General features: G+C 37.9%; 1 protein-coding gene across 1 annotated transcript in view; it reads right to left on the bottom strand.

Moving 5' to 3' along the window:
- The window catches only part of Dock7 (dedicator of cytokinesis 7), a 198,439-nt gene that overhangs the window by 117,642 nt on the left and 59,592 nt on the right, over positions 1-21,205 (bottom strand). Inside the window, exons 12-14 of the mRNA XM_028778777.1 lie at positions 18,948-19,090; positions 11,946-12,039; positions 10,582-10,744 (exon numbers count right to left, since the gene is read on the bottom strand). Coding sequence (XP_028634610.1) covers positions 10,582-10,744; positions 11,946-12,039; positions 18,948-19,090 — 400 coding nt within the window. The remainder of the gene's footprint in view (positions 1-10,581; positions 10,745-11,945; positions 12,040-18,947; positions 19,091-21,205) is intronic.

Below are 21,205 nucleotides of genomic sequence, written 5' to 3'. Positions count from 1 at the left end.
AAATAAATAAATAAAAATAAAACAAAGTTTAAGGTAAACTTCAAAAAGTGGTATTTTACAATTTCCACATGCTATATTACTAGTTTCAAAATTAAGTCCAGACTATTTAGAATATGTTTCTGTAATAGGAACTTTCAAAATTATGCTTAATTTTGCTACAACATAATCTGGAGTAAACATTTTTTAAGGACATCACATAAGAAAGCTAAGGGCAACAATGCATTTGTACTAGGCTCTGAGTCTACCAACACAGTAGATCCAGGCTACTGTACTGTGCTGACTCTTCAGGGTCAAGATATGCTAAGAATAAATTCATTATACTTAGCTTATCTACACCTTGAATATTTTATACATTTTAACACTGAATACTCTGACATTTTAAGTGACATCTTTAGAACACAGTAAGAATGAGTACCTTTGCAGCTTTAAATGGAAGCCTAATCAGGATCTAACATTTTGTGGTTTTAAGTACTCTTAAAAATCCTTATAAATGTCCTGAAACCTTCTGTCTCCCTTCATGGACTCTGGTCTTCCATGGATACATTTCCCAGCTCTATATATTCTACCCATCATCTCTATTCATACGTCCTTCTCACACTGCTCACTAGCTGCCCCCTCTGCTATCCTATAGATACATCAAGTGGCAGCCCAGCCCTTTTCAACTCCTTCCCCTCCCCCTCCAGACTTCATACCCTTCTAACTTTGAGAACCATCAGCATCACTACCAGGCTCTAAGTCATAGGGAGTCTGGCACATAGGGAATGGTTTTTGTTATTTTTCTTTTTTACTTGAATTTGTAAACACACTTTCTTGTATCTTTTGAAATGTTCTTCAAGGATTGCCATTAGCCTGATCTACTCCTAGCCCAATAATTTTATTTCCCACTCAATCATGCAAATTTATAATAATGACATAGTACCTGTTTTGTCTATGGTTGTCTACTATAGAAAAACAGCAGCTGAGAACAATTCAAATATATCCTTTTTAAAGATTTTAGAGTTAAAGGATAATGACCTGCCACTAAAACATGGGCTCTTATTACATACTGGTCATATCTCATATTCTATAAATCAGTCTTCATAGAAAAAGTTATGTTTCCTAAAAATCTCCTAAGAAATTCTGTTCCTAGACTATCAGTTGCATTTCTTCTGTGTATTGTACCAATGCCCTTCAGCTACACTCTCACGGGAATATTAGAAGAACACATGCCTAAAGACCAAGATTCTAATCCTTCCAGTAAACCAAGGTCCCTGGAACCTGACCCCAATGATCTCTTTCAAGTTTTGAGTCAGGGACAGGCGTACAGCCTAGCTGGCCTCAGACACGCCTTCCTCCGCTTTTTAAGGTCAGGATTGCATATGTGTGTCACCAAACCTGGCTGCTTGTTTAACAATTTTCCCCAACAAAACACTGTTCTTTTGAAAAAAAAATGTATGTACTTTAAAACATCCTATGAGTATTTTCCTAATTAATTCTATCTGTCCACAGTTCCTCACTCCCTTCCTGATTGGACTGGAAGTATTCTGAGATACAGCAATCTTCCTTCTTCCACAGATATGGTAAACGGTGGCTTGTTACCCTTTGAATGATGCAGCACTTATATATCCAGCCCTCAAATGGCAGCATTGCATAGACAAAAAGGAGACCTAGCAGATTTTAATAGTAATTCAAAAACAAAAATCAAAGGGCTCAGAGCATTAAAACTTCATCTACCTGAACTCAGGGAATCACTGTAAAATCTCACACCAAGGGCCTACTCTTAGCCAGTATGAGGGTCAGTATACACACATCACCCCAGCCTCACCTGCTGCATAGAATCTATTTACATATTTTCTCATACTACAACAAACATACCTTCATGCTGACATCTTCCTAGAAAGTAGGCAGTTGGCAGTCAGTTTACTCAAATGTTAGTAGATATGTTTTCATTAGCCAATACTTATTAAATTCCTACTTTATACAACTTATTCAAATTTTATAGTACTATATATTCTACTTTCTGTACAGAATAATAGTATTACCTTATGGCTTGGTTGTTTTTTTTTTTCTGCATCACTAACACCCACAAACAATGCACTTCCAAGTGCATACTGAGTGATTATCTAACACCGCAGTTTTGAAAACTGAGTCATCAAACAACTGCCTCTTTTAGCAAAGTCCAAAGTATTCTCTGTGGGTGCAAATTACCTAGGACAAAAATTACTCAATTGGTCTCAACTGTGCCGTTCAAGGTTATGAAAGTAGGGTTAACAAGTCCTCACATTATACCTTCATAAAGTGATATTTCAACTGAATTTTAGAAAATATAAAATATAAAAAAAGAATTTGACCTTAAGCATAAAAACTGTTTGCTACAGTTCAAATGCTCTATCTAAGGTAGTAACACGTAAAAATGATTAGGTTTATTGAATCAGCAATAAGCAACGTTAACAGTATAGAATTGTTGCTGGCTCTCTTCAGAGAAGCAACCAAGTTTCAGTCTACAATTCCACACATAGGAATAGGCATCTGCCAAACCTGCCAAACCTGCCTCACTGGGTCATCATAAATTGTCTTAAAACAGTGTTTAGATACATGCACATACTTTTAAGAACTGGATCTTGGGTTATCACTGTTCAAACTCCTTTAAGAAAATAATCTGTACGAATACTGCCCAAAGAAATACTTTAATTTTTAGGGTAAATGAGTAAAATTATTTTCAAGCTGCTCTTATTTCTGGAACATTCTCTCTCCTTTGGGAACCTTGGATGAAAGAACCACCACCTTAACATTTTAAAAACACTTGGGTGGCGATATGAAAGTGCTAAAAATTGGCCTCTCAACTATTTCTATAGGTTCTATAGATTTTCTTAATTTTCCGTACCATTCATATAAAATTAAGAATGTAGAAAATGAACCACAGCAGTATTAGCAACATATAAGAACTATGATATTGAAAAAGTATACATATTTTTATATCTCAACTATTATGGCTATCTCAAAATACTGCTTAGAAAACAAGTCCTTTTGATTGTATCAGAGGATAGAATATTTTAGTTTAATTCATAAGGAATATAACTAATATCTAGATCACTTTAACATAATGGGTTTCTTTTGTTAATCAATGTATTTTATGCATTTTAAACTATTATTCCAAAAAAGTAAGATCATAGGACTTACATATACACAGAAAAAATTAAAATTTGCTCTGCAAAGGGAGATCTCTCATAATACAAAGATGAGCTATAAGAAGCAAGTGTCACATGATCCCCATGTGCTCATACTGACCTGGTCTGACTTGAAATAAAACAGAGGAAAGTGTGACTAGTACATTATAAGTGTTATCAAACAATTCAAGGTCAAACTCATAATTTACAAAGTATTCTCTTATGGTCTGGATGGCATTTGTCCAGGATCTTCTGACTTTTAGAGTCTCTGTTGAAAAGTCTGGTGTAATTCTGATACATCTGCCTTTATATGTTACTTGGCTTTTTTCCCTTACAGCTTTTAATATTCTTTCTTCATCTCTGCATTTAGTGTTTTGACTATTATGTGGTAGGAGGATTTTCTTTTCTGGTCCAATCTACTTGGAGTTCTGTAGGCTTCTTGTGCTTTTATAGCCATCTCTTTCTTTAGGTTAGGAAATTTTTCTTCTATGATTTTGTTGAAGATGTTTTCTGGCCCTTTGAGCAGGGAATCTTCACTCTCTTCTATTCTTATTACTCTTAGGGTTGATCTTTTCATTGTGTCCTGAATTTCCTGGTATTTTGGGTTAGGAGCTTTTTACACTTTGTATTTTCTTTGACCAATGTGTCACTATCTTCTATGGTATCTTCTGACTGAGATTTTCTCTTCTACATCTTGTATGAAAGTAGATCTTAAAATTAACATTTGTTATTGTGGCTACTATAGTCCTTATCTGTCACAGAAGCATATCCATATCTACTGGGGTATGTGTGTGTGTATCTTGAATTTTATATAACAGATCATTTAAAACTATATTTAGATCAGTTCACAGACGAAATCACTGATGTTTATGAAGAAGAGGGTCCATCTTACCAACTGCAAAGGGCAGCATCATACAAACTACTTGCTTTTATTTTGATCTCACAGCGATAATTGCCACTGTCTTAGTTACACTACATTTTCTAGCCACAATTATCAAAAAAAAAAAATAATAATAATAATAAAGAAAAAAAAAGAGAGAACTCAATAGAAAAACAAAGATACAAAAGTTCAACAAGCAATCACAACTAAGACTATTGTTGGGAAAGAGGCCAGCTCTCACAGTCTGCCAAGAATGTCATGTGCTATGTGGACATGTCTCAAAAAAGCAGATGTCAATAAAAGGGAAGGATTTGCTCAATTAGATGTACCTTGATCTAGTACAAATCAAAACCCCACAGTAGTAATCAAGACATGATCTGGAACACAAGCAGTGTTGCAAGGAATCTCCTATCTAACTTCCAAGTGATTGCAACCATTTAATAAAATCCCAGTAGGAAAGGGCTCGCTGTTTATCCTAATGTAACAACTGCACAGGTCTTTCATATGACACTGAGATAGCACATGCAATCAATCATTTGAGGTAAACCTCATTTATCTGGATTATTAGTTCTATGCCTTCCAATTCTTTATTGCTAAGATACTATATATCATTTACCACCATATGGATTTTTAAGACTTGACTCTCCTGAGTTAACTCTAGTCAAACCAAGCTGATTGGCTACAAAGGAAAAGTCTGTCATCTAACTGTGACAGTCTACCTATATTTCCAACTTGAGAAGCAGAGACGGAAGAATCCTCAGTTCTGGGCTAAATAGCAACCAACATCCTCTCTTAGCAGTACACATGTGGTTATCAGTCTCATGAACACTGAAGGTCCAAGTAAAAGCACAAGACTGGACAATGCTAACTTTTATAGTTTTCCTTAACATTTTGTATTTTGTTCATCACGGGGAGGGGGCATATGCACAGCCCACATGTAGAATTCAAAAGACAGATGTGTACAATTGGCTCCTTCCTTCCACCATGGCTTCTAGAGAACAAAACTTTGGTCACCAGGCTTATCTAGTAAGTACTTTCACTCAGTGAGCTATATCATCAGTACCACCCTTTTAAAAAACATCTTTACCTATTTATGTCTCTAAAATCCAATATCATCATACTTTTCAAATCAATCTCTCTGAGGTCGTGCAACACATGACCTCCTAGGACATATGAGATTGCCTTTTCCCATGTCAAGAGAAGGAAAGTCAGACAATCTTAGTTTTAATAATCACTTTAAACTACATATGGTCATAAAATACTTGTTATAGGAACCATTCTCTCAATTTTTAAAAAGTTAAACACTTATACCATCTCAAATCACACAGAAATTACTTCTTTTTATAATTTGGTAACTGTCTCTTAAGTAGTTTTATAATAAATGTAGTTTTTCAAAAAGAGAAACTTTGGAGGCAGAGGATTGAATCTGGTCTCTCTATGTCCTGGAACTCACTATGCAAACCAGAATGGTTTGGATTCACAGAGATCTGTCTGTTTCTAACTCCACAGTGATGGAATTAAAGGCCTGTGTTACCATGCCTGGCCAAGAGAAACTTTTGAACAACAAACCAGAAAAAAGCCAACCAAGGATAATAACCACAATTCTACTTCTGTGGTTTTGTTTGTTTTTTAGTCTCATGACGCACGGCTTTTATTCACTGATAGGTCTACAGGCTGGCAGCTAAACCCTACAGGGCTACCCCAGAGCCCACCTCTCCATCTCCCTAGCCATGGGCTACCCACGACTCCTTCTGTTCCGACTCTGCTTCCTCCTCTGAAACAGTCAGAACTCCTGTTCAAACTCCTTCCTGTGCTTCAGATGGCTTGTTCATTGTGCTCCAGGGAACCATAGTCTGTTGAGAAGCTGGGCATCTGCAGGGGGTTCGGCTTCACTGAGGCATCCCCTACATAGCACCAGGCCAGGTGTGCCCCCCATAGCTACTCTCCTACTTCTGTGTTTCAATGTAATTAATTGTCTTTAATTCCCTGAAGATATTTTTATAACAGGAAATTAAAAATTTCTTTCTTAACCAAATGATACATCATTCTTGCTTCAAAAGCTCAAGAAACTAAGAAATGCAGAAACTTGAACATCCTATATCACAATTTATAGTCTATTAACATATTCAGTTCCTTATGAATCATATGCTGAGTTATACAAAATTCTAATCTGAAGCTAATTTATTCTGATTGAAAACAATAAACTTGGCCTGGAGAGCTGACTGGTAGCAAACCTGAGTGTCTGAGTTCATATCTCCAGACCCTCATAAAAACTGAGAAGGCATGGTGGTAGCCCACACTCCTACCAGCTGGGAAACAGAAAGGGGAGCCCCCAGGGCAATTTGGGTAGCTAAATTAACCAGAATCAGAGAGCTCTGGTTCAGTGAGAGACCCTGCCTCAATGTACAGAGTGGAGAGTGTTGGAGGAAGACACACTCAAGTTCAGACCTCCAGACCCATGTATGAATACACACATACACACACACATACACTCAAGAATAAAGTACATAACTGTATATGCACCACACGTGCATTATATATCTACTTGTTGGACAGACACTTGGAAGCCTCTTTCAACAAGGTTCTCCTCACTCGGTGAGCCCTGCCCTCAGCCCCATTCCGCTTCTACAAGACGATTTTCTCAAGTGCTCCTAACTAATTCTTATTAATTCCCAGATATGATTCTCTACATGCCATTCATCTCATTACATCATGTCCACTGTAATACATTAAAAATTGTAGAAAATGATGATTCAGATTTTGAAGCAAAAGTATAAGATAAAATTAGTCTGGCCTGCCCTAATAAATATATATCAAACAACAATCTAGAAATGAGAATATTTAATTTTATCCATAACATGAAACTATATATGTTGGATATTCTTTGTCCTTTAGTATGAAGACTGTGGAAAATGAAGCAATGCCTAGATTTCAGACCAAATAAACCTCAAACTTTCAACCTGATATTTTTCCATATTCAGAAAAATACCACCAAAATTATGTAGATCATAAGACTTCTATAAAAGTGAATAAAATAATTTAAATGAAAATAATTAGAATAAATGGCACTAAATAATTGCCATCTAGCACTAAATAGTATCAACATAAAATTTTAAAACATAAGGTATAAAGGAAATAACTGGAAAAAGTCTTTAGAAGAAACATGAGACACAAAAGGCTTGCAAACACAGTATCAGACAATTAAAACCAGCACTTAAGGCAAGAGATCTGCCACAAGCTCAAGATCCCAGCAAAAATGATTTACAACTTAGAATTCTGTATCTAGTGAAACTGTCAATCTGGGAATAAAGACTCAAAAAATTATACCATCAAATGAGGAAACCTGTGTTTGTAGTTGTTGACTAGAGAGGCCAGAGCAGGAGATCACCTGAGCCCAGGGGTTATGGGAAGACATCTTGGACAGCCTGGTAAGACCTAATCTCAAAAATAAACTAAGGAAATTAATGAAATAAAAACACTATCAGATACATTTTTTAAAGTACCTTCCATACAACATATTTACATAAGAAGACATTGAAAGTTTTCAGTAAAATAAGTACATCCAGAAAGAAAAACATGGGAAATGTGACGCCGTTAGAGGGTTAAAAAAAAAAAAAACCTCTAGAATAATGATAAATAATGGATAATAAATAGTAGTAAATAATGTCTAGATAATAGTAAGTAATGGTAGAGAATCTATAAAATAATGGTAATCCAGCTTCTAGACAAAAACTGCACACAGTCATTCTGGTAAGCTTAAAGAACGTCCAGTGTACACAGCTTCAAGACAGGAAAGGATCAGCCCGCTGCTGTTCTGCACCGCACTGCCGGCTATGTCAGCAGGTTTAATGATAAAACAGAGAGAGTACGGACAAGATAACGTAACTACTCTATTCTAGGAGAAACAACGAGCTGCAGGAAACAAAGGAATATGGTCTACGGTCATCTACATGGCTTGATTGTGAATCGATTGTTCATGCAGTAATCATGAACCCACACAAACTAACACTGACACGAACACAAGAACACACTTAACCTGGAAGTGATGTCAACACAGAGATAGGCTGGCAGTACAATTCAAATCTGTCTTCAATTTTAAGCCCTATTCTACCCTGTGAAATTTATACTCATATAATTCTTTCAAAAACTATTAAAATGTAATAAAGTAATAGTGATAAGCAGAAACATGAAAGAAAAGACAACTCAAAGTTCTTAATTACTATTTTCTCTGACTCTGAAATTCTTCAAGCAAAGGTAAAAGGAAGAAACACAAATTGTAGGAACTTCTGTAGAATCTCTTCTCCTAGGTGAGCAGCAGGGTAGAGGGCCTGTGAATTATGCAATACACTTTAGTTATGCAATCTCTTCTTATTCGTGTGTGTGCATGTGTGTGTATTTCTTCCTGCATTTCATCTTCTTAAGATGTAAGCTCCAGGAATGCACTCACATCAAGTAACAATTACATGGAATAATGTGTGTTCTGAATTCTTCCAATAGAAGCAAGTATCTTATTTTTTTTTAAGATTTATTTATTTAATGTATATGAGTACACTGTAGCTGTCTTCAGACACACCAGAAGAGGGCATCGGATCCCATTACACATGGTTGTGAGCCACCATGTGGTTTCTGGGAATTGAACTCAGGACGTCTGGAAGAGCAGTCAGTGCTCTTAACCACTGAGCCATCTCTTCAGCTCAAGTGCCTTATATTTTATTAATATAAAAACTTAGTAGCCAATATGTAGCTTTCCCTAAGTCACCCAGAGTAAAGTGGCACCAGAAAGCACAGCCATATCCATGACTCAAAATCTCATTCTCCTACCAATGTATTAACTCACTGAATAAATATTTATTATGCTTTCTATATTCTAGGACAGATGCTGAAAGTACAGTAATCTGTAAAATGTGAGTCCTTGCCCTTTATAGTAATTATAATCAGATGAAAACCTACTGGCATGATTATACATGGAACCCAGGCAATGGCATAGGAAGGAGAGAGCTGGCAGAGTGGGAAGCAGATGCCTTAGCAGTGAGGCAAGTGACAACTTCCAGGAAGCAGCATGTGAAGAAGCAAGTGAAGACAGGAGGAAAAGCAGAGAGGCAAAGAGTCTGAACTCTTAGGCAAAACTGGCTTTGTTCAAGGACAGACTGAAGGTCACTGAGGCGAAAATGATGTAAGGAAACAAAGAATTCCAGATTATGAGAGAAAGACGGGGGACAGATTATGCAGAGTCTAGTACATGATCATAAGGAAATAAATATATTTTCTACTTGTACTAGAAGTCACTCAAAGATGGTCTAGTTTGTACTGTGTAAAGTCTCATTAGGCACAATGTCAAGAACTGACTAAGACAGGAATGGAAATAAAATCACCAAGGAAGGTACAGCAAAATCAGCAGCTATCCAACATGGAAGTGTCTAACCACATGTAACTAGTAAGAATTTTAAGTATGGCTAAAATATACACAAGATGTTGAAAACAGTGAGAGGGAAGATTATTTTTGTATTCTACAATATTTATATTAAGTAAGATAATTAAAATTCTTATTTTCCCCTGATTGTAAGCATATAGCAACTATAATTAAAATTATCTTCACCTAATTGTAAGTATACAGCAATTATAAAATTTTAAGTTACATGTTGTTTCTAGCATTTCTGCCTAACAGTGCTGCTCTGATGGTAACTTGTCTAGAGCTTACAGGGGTACACTGGCAATAGCACTGGGTTAAAGGTCCATTCTAAAAGTAGGATCTACATCACGTGCTGACCAAATTAAATATAAGTAAGGAAAGAAGTAAAACCTCTGATTCCAAACATTGAGCTTAAGGAACTCAGGAAATGTCAGTGGTACTGCTGGGGTAGAGCCGTGTAAGTCTAGAAGGAAACCCAAATGCTGCTTTAGATTGCCTCTGAGCTATCCTGCTAGATTTCCTAATAGAAAAGGCAAGAAATGACTTTAGAAGAAAGAGGGGCAGGAGGAGCATCATTCATATGCAGAATACGCAAACGCAAAGCCTGAAGCTGCACAGCACACAGCCAGAGAAGCTGTGTATAATAACAGTTTACTGTTCTTCAAGACGTAGTACATACTCAGCTAGTGCTGACACAAATCTAATATATGTGCTTCTGGTATCATGTTGTGTGTGAAACAAAATTCTACTAACATTCAGAGTTTGCGGAAACGTGAATTTGCAGGTCAAATGCTTTAATCAAACAGTCCCCAAATTAAATACTGGCCAGCACCAGACTAAGATGGGAGGCTCAGCAGTGTTTTAAATGTCTCTGTCCTTCAGCTCAATTGCCTAGAATATGAGGATGATAGTTTGTTAGGTAATTAACATTATACCTGGCACATAGGTAGAGCTTATTTTATATGACAATTACTAAGATGACTGTGCTGTAAGAAGTAGAAGGTATAAGTTAGAAAAAGTAAAATTTTATACATACATACATACATATATATATATAAGATTTTTTTAAAGTTTAATTCTAGTCTACTTTAATAATAGAATATATGACGTTTTGTCCCAGAATTCACCAAAATTGGGTATCTTACCTGTAAGTTGTGTTTGGAACATAGACATCCCTGGCAGGAAATTCTAAAATTTCTCTGGTGGGCCTGACTCGGCTGTCGGGGTAAAGCTTCACCTGAAGCAGCTCTGGGGTTAAGCAGTAATGGGGATTTTCAGGTGCAGGAGAAATGTCTATCTTCAGCTGAGCTGCAGAAAATGTATTATAAAGTCAATGTGAATATAAACGTGCTGTGAGGGCTACGCTTGGGTCTGAAGTGCTTCTCCAAGGCCTCTCCACAAGCTGTGGTACTGCTAGGGCACAGCAGGCTATAGGAGGGAGGGCCTTGTGGAAGAAGCTATGCACTAGAAGTACGCCCTGAGAAGCGTCCCCTGGGCCTCCCGCCTTCCATCTTCTGGGTACCACAAACTAAGAAGCTTTGCTCCACCCTGTGTAGTTTCACAAAAATGTTCTGGCCTCAAAGCAAAGCCACTCAACTAAGGCTGGAAACTGTGAGAAGATGGGCCAAACTAGATCTTCCCTCCATTTAAGCTGATTAGCCTTAAGTAGTTTATTCTCATCTGAGGCAGTCTGTCACAGAGACAGAATGTTGACTAGCACAGATAAAATGTACTTAGAGGAATTTCAATATTATTTTGTAAAAAATTTGGGATGAACATTATAGATATCAAATTATTAAGAACTTAGATATAAGTTGGTTCCAGGACAGCCAGGGCTATGCAGAGAAACGCTGTCTCGAAAAACAAACAAACAAACAAAAAACAAAATTTAAAAACTTAAATATAGAAATCATTTAACAAAATTTTAAAAATGACTTTTCCATGCATAAGTGCATGTAAAGTAATAATAATAAATGCTATCTTCTCATTCGGGGAGTGAAGAACTAAAAAACAAGTCAGCAAGCTGGGGTTTAGTCCTAGCACTTGACAGGTAAAGGAGAGAGGCAGGCAGATCTCTGAGTTCAAAGCCACCCTGGCCTACAGAACAAGTTCCAGGACAGCACAGGGCTCTAGTACAGATTAGACAAGGTTTCAAGAAGTGACCTGGTTTTCAGCTTGACAGGCTCTTCAGACACTGTCATGGGGTTTAGTAGGCTCCTGGTCAGCTCTATTCTGGACTGTGTGCTCTAAAGGTGACGCAACCCATTTTTAAACATTTATTGTTCCAAGTTCACTTTAAGCCACAATTATAATTCATCATTCTCACTTTAGAACTCAGTTAACAATGATACTGATCCTGAATCCAATCTGTTAGCTCATGATAGTGAGATGAAAAACAAGCAGGTGTTGAGAATAAAAAGATGTGTGAGCCAGATAAGTAGAAAAATTAACACATGATAGCAAATAATTATTAGTGAGAATTACTATATAACTCAAAATCTGCAAATACCTGTAATTGGTCTCAGCCTCCGTAAGACAGAAGACGGCCTTCTCATATCAGCAAGGAACTTGTACAGATCCTCATCGCTTAAGCGGTCTCCTTCCTGATTTCAATGATATGGAGAAAAAATATTTAATAAAACAAAAGTAGGAGATAAGCATTGGCTTCTGCATAGTGCTGTCAGAGGGAAAGATTAACATATTCAGGAGAATGAAAAATTTCCTAAGTTTCTTGTTTCAAACCTGACTGAGATTTGTAATCCTACCAACCATTTTAATTTATGCACACAGTTATGATCTGTTAACTTAGCCTAATTATCATAGGACGTCTAACACACAGACAGACTGCTGCTGTAGGACAGAACCAAAAGGAGACAAATACAAGGACATGGGGCAATTACACAGATGTAACAATTTAGATTATGTCTTTTAAGTTTATATTCTAAATATAAACTTCAGAAATACAGAATCTTTACACATTATATTTCCACAAAAATAAGTAATGAATATAGTGATGGTGGGAAAACCACAACTATCCGGACATGAAGGCCAGAGAGAGACCCCAAATGACCATGACTGAAGATGAACCTGGGAGAGAGAGGCAGGGAGGGGGAAGGAGGGAGGGAGAAGAAGAGAGAGGGAAAGAAACAGACAGATACACAGAGAGAAGAATGAAACTGTTTATTTTTTCCTCCCACTACAATGGTTAGGAAAGAGAATCTTCACCTGCTTTGTGACATTGTCCTACCATGCAGTACTGTCTATACTGTGCTACCGTTTCACTGGTAATGGACATGTTTCAGTCTCTGTCTCCGTCAGCTCACGCTGAGCCAGCCACCACTTACTGATAACCTGGGAGACAGTCTCCATTTGTATTTTCATTTGGGGAAGTGATTTTTAACGTCTAAATAGTGACTCTCTGGAGTTATAACCTCTAAAATAGTTCTCTTTTTTTTTTAAATTTTGCCTCTTTTATTCTTTTTTTTTTAACTTTTTATTTGATATTTTATTTACATTTCAGATGTAATCCCCTTTCCTCATCCCCCCCCCACCCCGGAACCTCCTATCCCATCCCCCCTCCTCCTGCTTCTATGACGATATGCCCTCACCCACCCACCCACTCCCACCTCCTCATCCATGATTTTCCCCACACTGGGGCGTCCAGCCTTCACTAGAACAAGGACTTCCTCATCCACCTATGCCTGACAATGTCACCCTCCTCTACATATACAGCTGGGGCCATGGGTCCCTCCCTATGTGCTCCCAGGCTGGTGGTTTTGACCCTAGGAGCTCTGGTTGGTTGGTATTGTTGCTCTCCCCATGGGCCTGCAACCCCTTTCAGCTCCTTGAGTCTTCACTCTGACTCCTGCATTGGGAACCCCATGATCAGTTCAATGGTTAGTTGTGAATATCCACCTCTGTATATTTCAGGCTCTGGCAGACCTCTAAGGAGACAGATATATCAGGCTCCTGTCAGCATGCACTTCCTGGCATCCACATCAGCATCTACCTTTGGTGAATGCACAAGGGATGGATACCCAGGTGGAGTAGTCTCTGGACGGCCCCTCCTTCAGTTTCTGTCCCTCACTTTGTCTCCATATTTGCTCCCTTGAGTATTTTGTTACTCCTTCTAAGAAGGATCGAAGTACCCACACTTTGATCTTTCTTCCTCATGAGCTTCATGTGGTCTGTGAGTTGTATCTTGGATATTGCGAGCGTTTGGGATAATATTCACTTATCAGTGAGTGCATACCATGTATGTTATTTTGTGATTGCGTTACCTCACATCAGGATGATATTTTATAGTTCCATCCATTTACCTAAGAATTTCTCGAATTCATTGTTTTTCAATAGCTGAGTAATATTCCATTGTGTAAGTGTATCACAGAAGTGGTATAGCTGGGTCAACAGGTAATGCTATGTCCAATTTTCTGAGGAACCGCCACACTGATTTCCAGAGTGGTTGTACCAGCTTGCAATCCCACCAACAATAGAGGAGTGTTCCTCTTACTCCACATCCTCACCAGCATTTGCTATCACCTGAGTTTTTGATCTTAGCCATTCTGACTGGTGTGAGGTGGAATCTCAGGGTTGTTTTCATTTGCATTTCCCTGATGATTAGGAATATTGAACATTTCTTTAGGTGCTTCTTGGCCATTTGAATTTCCTCAGTTGAGAACTCTTTGTTTAGCTCTGTACCCCATTTTTAATAGGGTTATTTGGTTGTCTGGAGTCTAATTTCTTGAGTTCTTTGTATATATTGGATACTAGCCCTCTATCAGATGTAGGATTGGTAAAGATCTTTTTCCAATCTGTTGGTTGTCATTTTGCCCTATTGACAATGTCCTTTGCTTTACAGAAACTTTGCAATTTTATAAAGTCCCATTTGTCAATTCTTGAGCTTAGAGCATAAGCCATTGGTGTTCTGTTCAGGAACTTTTCCCCTGTGCCTAGGTATTCGAGGGTCTTCCCCACCTTCTCTTCTATTAGTTTCTGTGTATCTGGTTTTATGTGAAGGTCCTTTATCCACTTGGACTTGAACTTTGTACAAGGAGATAAATATGGATCAATTTGCATTCCTCTACATGCTGACCTCCAGTTGAACCAGCACCATTTGTTGAAAATGCTGTCCTTTTTTCACTGGACGGTTTTAGCTCCTTTGTCAAAGATCAAGTGACCATAGGTGTTCATTTCTGAAATGGGTTCATTTCTGGGTCTTCAATTCTATTCCACTGATCTTCCTGCCTGTCTCTGTACCAATACCATGTAGTTTTTATCACTATTGCTCTGTAGTACAGCTTGAGGTCAGGGATGGTGATTCCCCCAGAAGTTCTTTAATTGTTGAGAATAGTTCTCGCTATCATGGGGTTTTTTGTTATTCCAAATGAATTTGCAAATTGTCTTTCTATCTCTGTGAAGAATTGAGTTGGAATTTTGATGGGGATTGCACTGAATCTGTAGATTGCTTTTGGCAAGATGGCCATTTTTCCTATATTAATCCTTCCAATCCATGAGCATGGGAGATATTTCCATCTTCTGAGATCTTTGATTTCTTTCTTCAGAGACTTGAAGTTCTTGTCATACAGATCTTTCACTTGTTTGGTTAGATTCACACTAAGGTATTTTATATTATTTGAGTTACAGGTAGAAAATATGGCTTTAAAAAATTCAGGAGCTTTATATGACTAATGAACGTTAATGTTAAGTCTTCCGTCAGCTAAAACAATATATTCTCTTTACTAAGCACAGATATTGAATCTTTATTCATTAATACACTCAAGGTTTTCTCTAGACTCGCTTTTAGTTACTTAATGTATTAAATTATATTGCCAGTCTCTCTTCCTTAGTGATGATTACCATCTTTGTGCCTTTTACTGGGTGGGACGTAATTCTCTTCCCGATGCTTGGCTATGTACCTCCCTCCTGTCATTAACGAAATACGTAAACTAAGACTTATAAAGCAATTCACACAACCCGGCTCACCCTCTCTGAATCTCTGCCTCTAGTAGAAGGAAAAGCTGAGTCTTCCTAGAAACCAATCGAGATCAGCTGATCCAGCCAACCTCCAAATGTGGGACAAGCTGAACTCACTAGAGAGGCCAGGCTGACAGTCTCCACCAGAGCGCTTGCTTGTTTAGTACTGTGTAGCCCTGACGCAAACAAAAGAATTGTTTACTAATATATAGAACAAATGTCATTACAACTACTTATGGATTTACTTTTGTTTTAAAATCTCTGTGTATTTCTAATAATTTTGGGTTGGTGCATTTGAAACTTTACATGATTAACTATACCACAACTATAGATAGTAACTTCTCATAAACTAGGAGAAAGGGTTGAATCTTACTTAAGAGAAATTTATTTTATGAATTCTATTTAGTTAAATGAAAGTACATCCTCTGCTTTTTACTTAATTTGCATTTCTGTGATACATAATTTTCTAGCTATTTAAAAATAAGTACAAAAGTAATACATATTTATGGTTAATATTTTCAATAAAGAATGTCAACAGCAATGCTTTCCACTGCCCCGTGGTTTTAAGTTTTAAGAGCATTTTGTGCTGTATCAAACTGCTAGTACTAAGAATTATAAAAACTATACCCACTGGTATGTGTCGATCTAAGAGAATGATTATAGATCAGAATAATGAACTCTAATTTCAAAATACTGTAAAAAAGTCATTTTCACAATAAAGATTTATCCAATATTTGAAGAGCTAGAAATATTTAAGCTACATAAGCATTATATATTATATACATATAAGAAAATATTACATATTACCATTAATATGGACAGCCTGTTATGTTTTATATAAGTTAAATAATACTTTAAAGTTCATTTTTTAGCAACTGGAAAGATGGCTCAGTGGTTTAAAGTATTTGTTTTTCTGCAGAGGACCCAAATCTGATTCCAAGCACCCACACAGTGGCTGAAGACCTTCTGCAATCCCATTTCCAGAAAATCTGATGCCCTCTGCTGGTCTTGACTGACATCAGGCACATATGTACATAAAACCACACAGTCATACATACAAAATAAAAGATAAATCTAAAAAGAAAATAAAATTTACATTTTAAATGTGATTTTGTTAAACAGCAAATATGCAAAAATAATAGCTGTATAAGTAGAAACACGGTGGATGGCTTGCTTACCTAACTAAACAATAGCAGTTCAATGACACAGCTGGACTACAGAAGCAAAGGCTAACTGTGTACACAGAAGAGAGCTGGCACTGTAGTGAGCAAGCTGAGCAGAGGGAAATGGCACATTGTAAGGTTGCACCACGCTGACCCAGCACGTGTCTCGCTAATCACAGCCTCCCATTTTCACTGCTGTCCACAGTACAAAGACCTGTACTGAGCACACTCCTCCCACCTACTCTCTCTGAGCTGCTGACCAGGCAGGGCTTCAAGAAGACCCTCTAATGCAAAGCACATTCTGCTCTTGTCCCCTCAAGTACAGCACACCAGTAAGTCAGGGTGTCCTCTTCTTACTCAGAACAGTACCTCAGGAGGAGGAATACAGAGATAATTCTTAGCACTTTATTTAATGTCCCCAAATTTATGGTTGGTAGACTTTACTAGTCTGTCACATTAATAAAAGTTTTCTCCTCATTCTTCAATTAGTTCTAGGTCATCTGATCACATAAAACACATTTTTTATTGGTTATTTTATTTATTTACATTTCAAATGTTATCCCCTTCCTAGTTTTTCCTCCACAAAACCCCTATCCCCTTCCCCTCCCCTTGCTTCTATGAGGGTGCTCCCCCACCCACCTACCCACTCCCTCCTCAGCACCCTAGCATTCCCCTACACTGGGCCATCAGTCTCCACAGGATCAAGGGCCTCTCCTCCCTTTGATGCCAGATAAAGTCATCCTATGCTATATAGAAGGCTGGAGCCATGGGTCCCTCCATATGTACTTTGTGGTTGGTGGTTTAGTCCCTGGGAGCTTTGAGAGGTCTGGTTGATTGATATTGTTGTTCTTCCTATGGGGTTGCAAACCCTTTCAGCTCCTTCAGTGCTGAGAAGCTCTGCCAGAGCCTGACCAACAAAACATATTTTTTTAAATCTTGATTCACAAAACCCATTTGACATCAAAACCCAATGTATACATACATATACAAAAACCATTCATATAAAATAACAGGAGATGAGGGACAAGCCTGACTGCATAGGGGTTGATGTCAAAAGTGTCCCCTCTCCAGGAAAAAGACATCGGGACGGGTATGGCCCTCATGCCTCACTGGACAACGACAGGGGGACTGGAGCCATTACAAGGTCCCCTTCAAATACTGGAGGTCAGGCCTCTATCCCCGCCTTCAAAAGATTAGAATCTCTACAGCCCTTCTATACTTAGAGAAGGGAGGAGATGTCAGGGGCAGCCCTGCTTACACACTGAAGGCCTAAAATCAGCCATAGGCCTAAAATCAGCAATAGGCCTGTCATACATGTATACTAACACCAAGTCTTGGGTCTCTGTGGAAAAACATTGAAACAGATGGCTATAAGCTACTGTAAACAGGCAGCTTTCATGGAAATTTACCAGCCTGAGGAGAGTCATAGACCTTGTAAATAGGTAGCCTTGGCAGACAATACCAACTTAGATAAGGACAAGCGAGTCATAGGCAGAGTCATAGTGACCTGTTCCCTGAACCTTCACCCAGCCAATACCCTGTTCTGAATGATATATGTATTCCCCATGAACACCCACACTCCAGTGTCATCCTCTTCCCCACGTCCTGCCTTTCTATGTTTATAACCCCTGTGTGAATGAATTATGATTTGAAAAAAAATAAATAAATTATTAAAATAAAATAACAGGAGAAATGAGGGCTCTGTGAAGCAATATTTAACTGAGTATGTGAAATGCATTTATTTTTACAATTTTTAGATCTATCTTTCTGAAGCTGTTGTTACCTACTAAATTGATTTCCATGCAATTGTGGTTCCACAAACCACAGATAAGACAGTTAAGGTCAGAAAACCTTGGGTTGGGAAGCATATGACCACTCTGACCATTCACAAGCCATCAGTGTTTGAGAAATGTCCACTGGGAGCTAAGAGTATGTGCTTCTCTTGCAGAGGACCCGAATTCAATTCTAACACCCTTGCTGGGAGGCTCACAACCATTCATAACTGTAGCTACAAGGCAATCTGAGTCTCTGGCCTCTGCAAGAACCTGCGCTCAGCTATACATGCCCATAGACATAATTTCAAATTATAACAAAATTGAAAAGTTCACCATCACAAGTGAATTAAGATATAGGTGTGAAGGACATGTTGTGATGCATTAAAATGCCAATGTGAGCATTTAAATAACATTAGTGACAAAGTGGGTACAATGTCAATTATCTCATATTTTACTAGTTTTCACTCGTATTCATTTTTATTCTTAAATTTTTTGAAGTTCTTGACATTATAGACATGCACAGAACAGTTATCACTCTCCTTAAAGGAAGTGAAACCTTGTACAAGCACCTCCCCAGACCCCCTACACAACAAACTTTACCTGCTTAAAAAAGTTTGCCACAGTGAGGGTGGCAGGCCGAAAGCTGGTCAGGTTGCAAGCATCATCCCCACTGGTTGTCCTCTCCAGGGATCGTCTACCAACAAGACTAGAATTCCTCCTCTCTGACCACGAACCTTTTCGTTCTACCAAAGAGGAGATAAAACGTTTATTAGTTTCATAAAATGTAAAGCTGTTTTTAATTAGCTTTCCCAGTGTAAGAAATAATCCATTAATATGGAAAGCTCTTTCACTCAGCTTGTAGGTTGCACTACACGAACCCATTTCTGGGGAAGGTTTAAGAAAGCAATTCCGTCTGAATCTTCTGGTTGTCACTTCTACAATACAAAGTCTTTTAATATATAATGATCTACAAGCATAACCAAAGATGGTATAAATCAGCTAGAGGGAACTATGCAGTCACTATGAAATACCCACCAAAATCAAATATAATTAATGGCAAATCAGCCTAGGTGATGAAAACCAAAACAATTTCAAAAGGTAAGTTGCAAGTTCAAAGACTTGACAGGATAATTTTTCTTCTTCTTCTTCTCCTCCTCCTCCTCCTCCTCTTCTTCTTCAATTCCAAAAGACAAGTTGCAAGTTCAAAGTCTTAACAGGATTCTTCTTCTTCTTCTTCTTCTTCTTCTTCTTCTTCTTCTTCTTCTTCCTCCTCCTCCTCCTCCTCCTCTTCCTCCTCCTCCTCCTCTTCCTCTTCTTCTTCTTTCTCTTCCTCTTCTTTTTTTTCCTTTTTCCTTATGAAGCTGGGATACAAACCCAAGGCCTCACATATACAAGATATTCCCATTTTTGTAAACTAAAAGAACAATGCTATTAAAGATTAACAAGAAAAGAGAAGACTTTTAGAAATATCCAAGCAATCTTTTGCTGAGAAAAAGCAGCATACACATTATTTTCAAGCAGTTACAGGTCATTCTCCAAGACATAGACAAGATATGGAAAGACCAAAAGGATGAAAATATTTACTAAGAATTGGATGACTAAATTATAAATTAACAATAAAAGTAAAATTAGGGAAGTCACAAGTAAGATGTTTAGAGATGCAGCACACCAAAACATGTGTGAGACTGCTGCAGCAGGGTTACAGGGAAGGTGACGACTAGAAATGCTTCTGGAGAAAAGAAGCAGTGTTCAAGCTGACCTGGTGGCACAGGCTGGGAGTCTCAGGGCTGGGAGTTCCAGGGCTGGAAATACTCATTTGGGAGAACTGCACATTCAAGGCCGGCCTATGCTAACAGCAAGATTCAAACTTTAAAGAAAACAAACTCTCAAGTCAGTAATTACATCTCACACTTTAAGGAACTATGTCTCTAAGAAGCTGGGCATGATTACCCATGGCTCCAAGCCAACCCTGGGAAAGGATGATGACCATGAAGTTCATTATACACCAAAACCTTTTCTCAAAAACAGAAACTACATTCAAAACAGCAAGAGTTACAAAAGGGCAGCAGGAGAGTGGAGGGAACTGAAAAGGAAACTAGAAAAACACAGTAAACAGAGTTTATAAAAACTGACAAACCTTTTCATAAAATGAAATTTTTAAAGTGCAGCCGTACTGGGAGATAGTTTGACACACTCAGAATCTTTATTAAAGAATTACCACGTGATGCAGCAATTTCATTTCTAGCTATATAGTCAAAGAAATAAAAACACACAATGTGCAACAGTTTTTACAAAGACTTTGCTTAGCATGCATGAGAGGTCATGGGTTCAACTCCCAATACCAGAGATCTGAGAAAACTCCGCTGTGATTGCTCACTGAAGTATTAGTCATAATAACTCAAATTATCACCGATGACAGACAGTGCATTGTATAAATGTAATGGAATATCATGACAACGAAAGAAAATCAAATCACAGCAGCCACTGCCCTGTGGGTAGTACCTGTGAAAACACCATGCTATATGAAACAACTTCATAAAACACCATACACTCTTTAATTGTTTACATTCAATGTCTGCAATAGACAAATCCATAAAGACAGCAAATATACTAGTGGTTGTTTAGGAGTAGGCTTAGGAGTTTGGGGGTAATGAGGAGTGATTGCTAACAGGTGTGAACATGCACCAAACGTCAACTGTCATGGTGCCTGTAGAACTCCGTGAAAATAGGTGACTTGAATAATGTGTAAATAGAGTATATTTAAATTTTTCTTCTTTCTCTTTTTTGTTTTGGCATGGCCAAATGAATGAAGCCTGGGCTGCCCTGGAAGCAGATGCTGACTCAGCTGAGTGCCTGGG

This window comes from Grammomys surdaster, unplaced genomic scaffold (assembly GCF_004785775.1).
Source record: "Grammomys surdaster isolate TR1022 unplaced genomic scaffold, NIH_TR_1.0 341, whole genome shotgun sequence".
NCBI classification, from domain to species: Eukaryota; Metazoa; Chordata; class Mammalia; order Rodentia; family Muridae; genus Grammomys; species Grammomys surdaster.
This window is presented reverse-complemented; position numbering and strand designations above follow the sequence as displayed.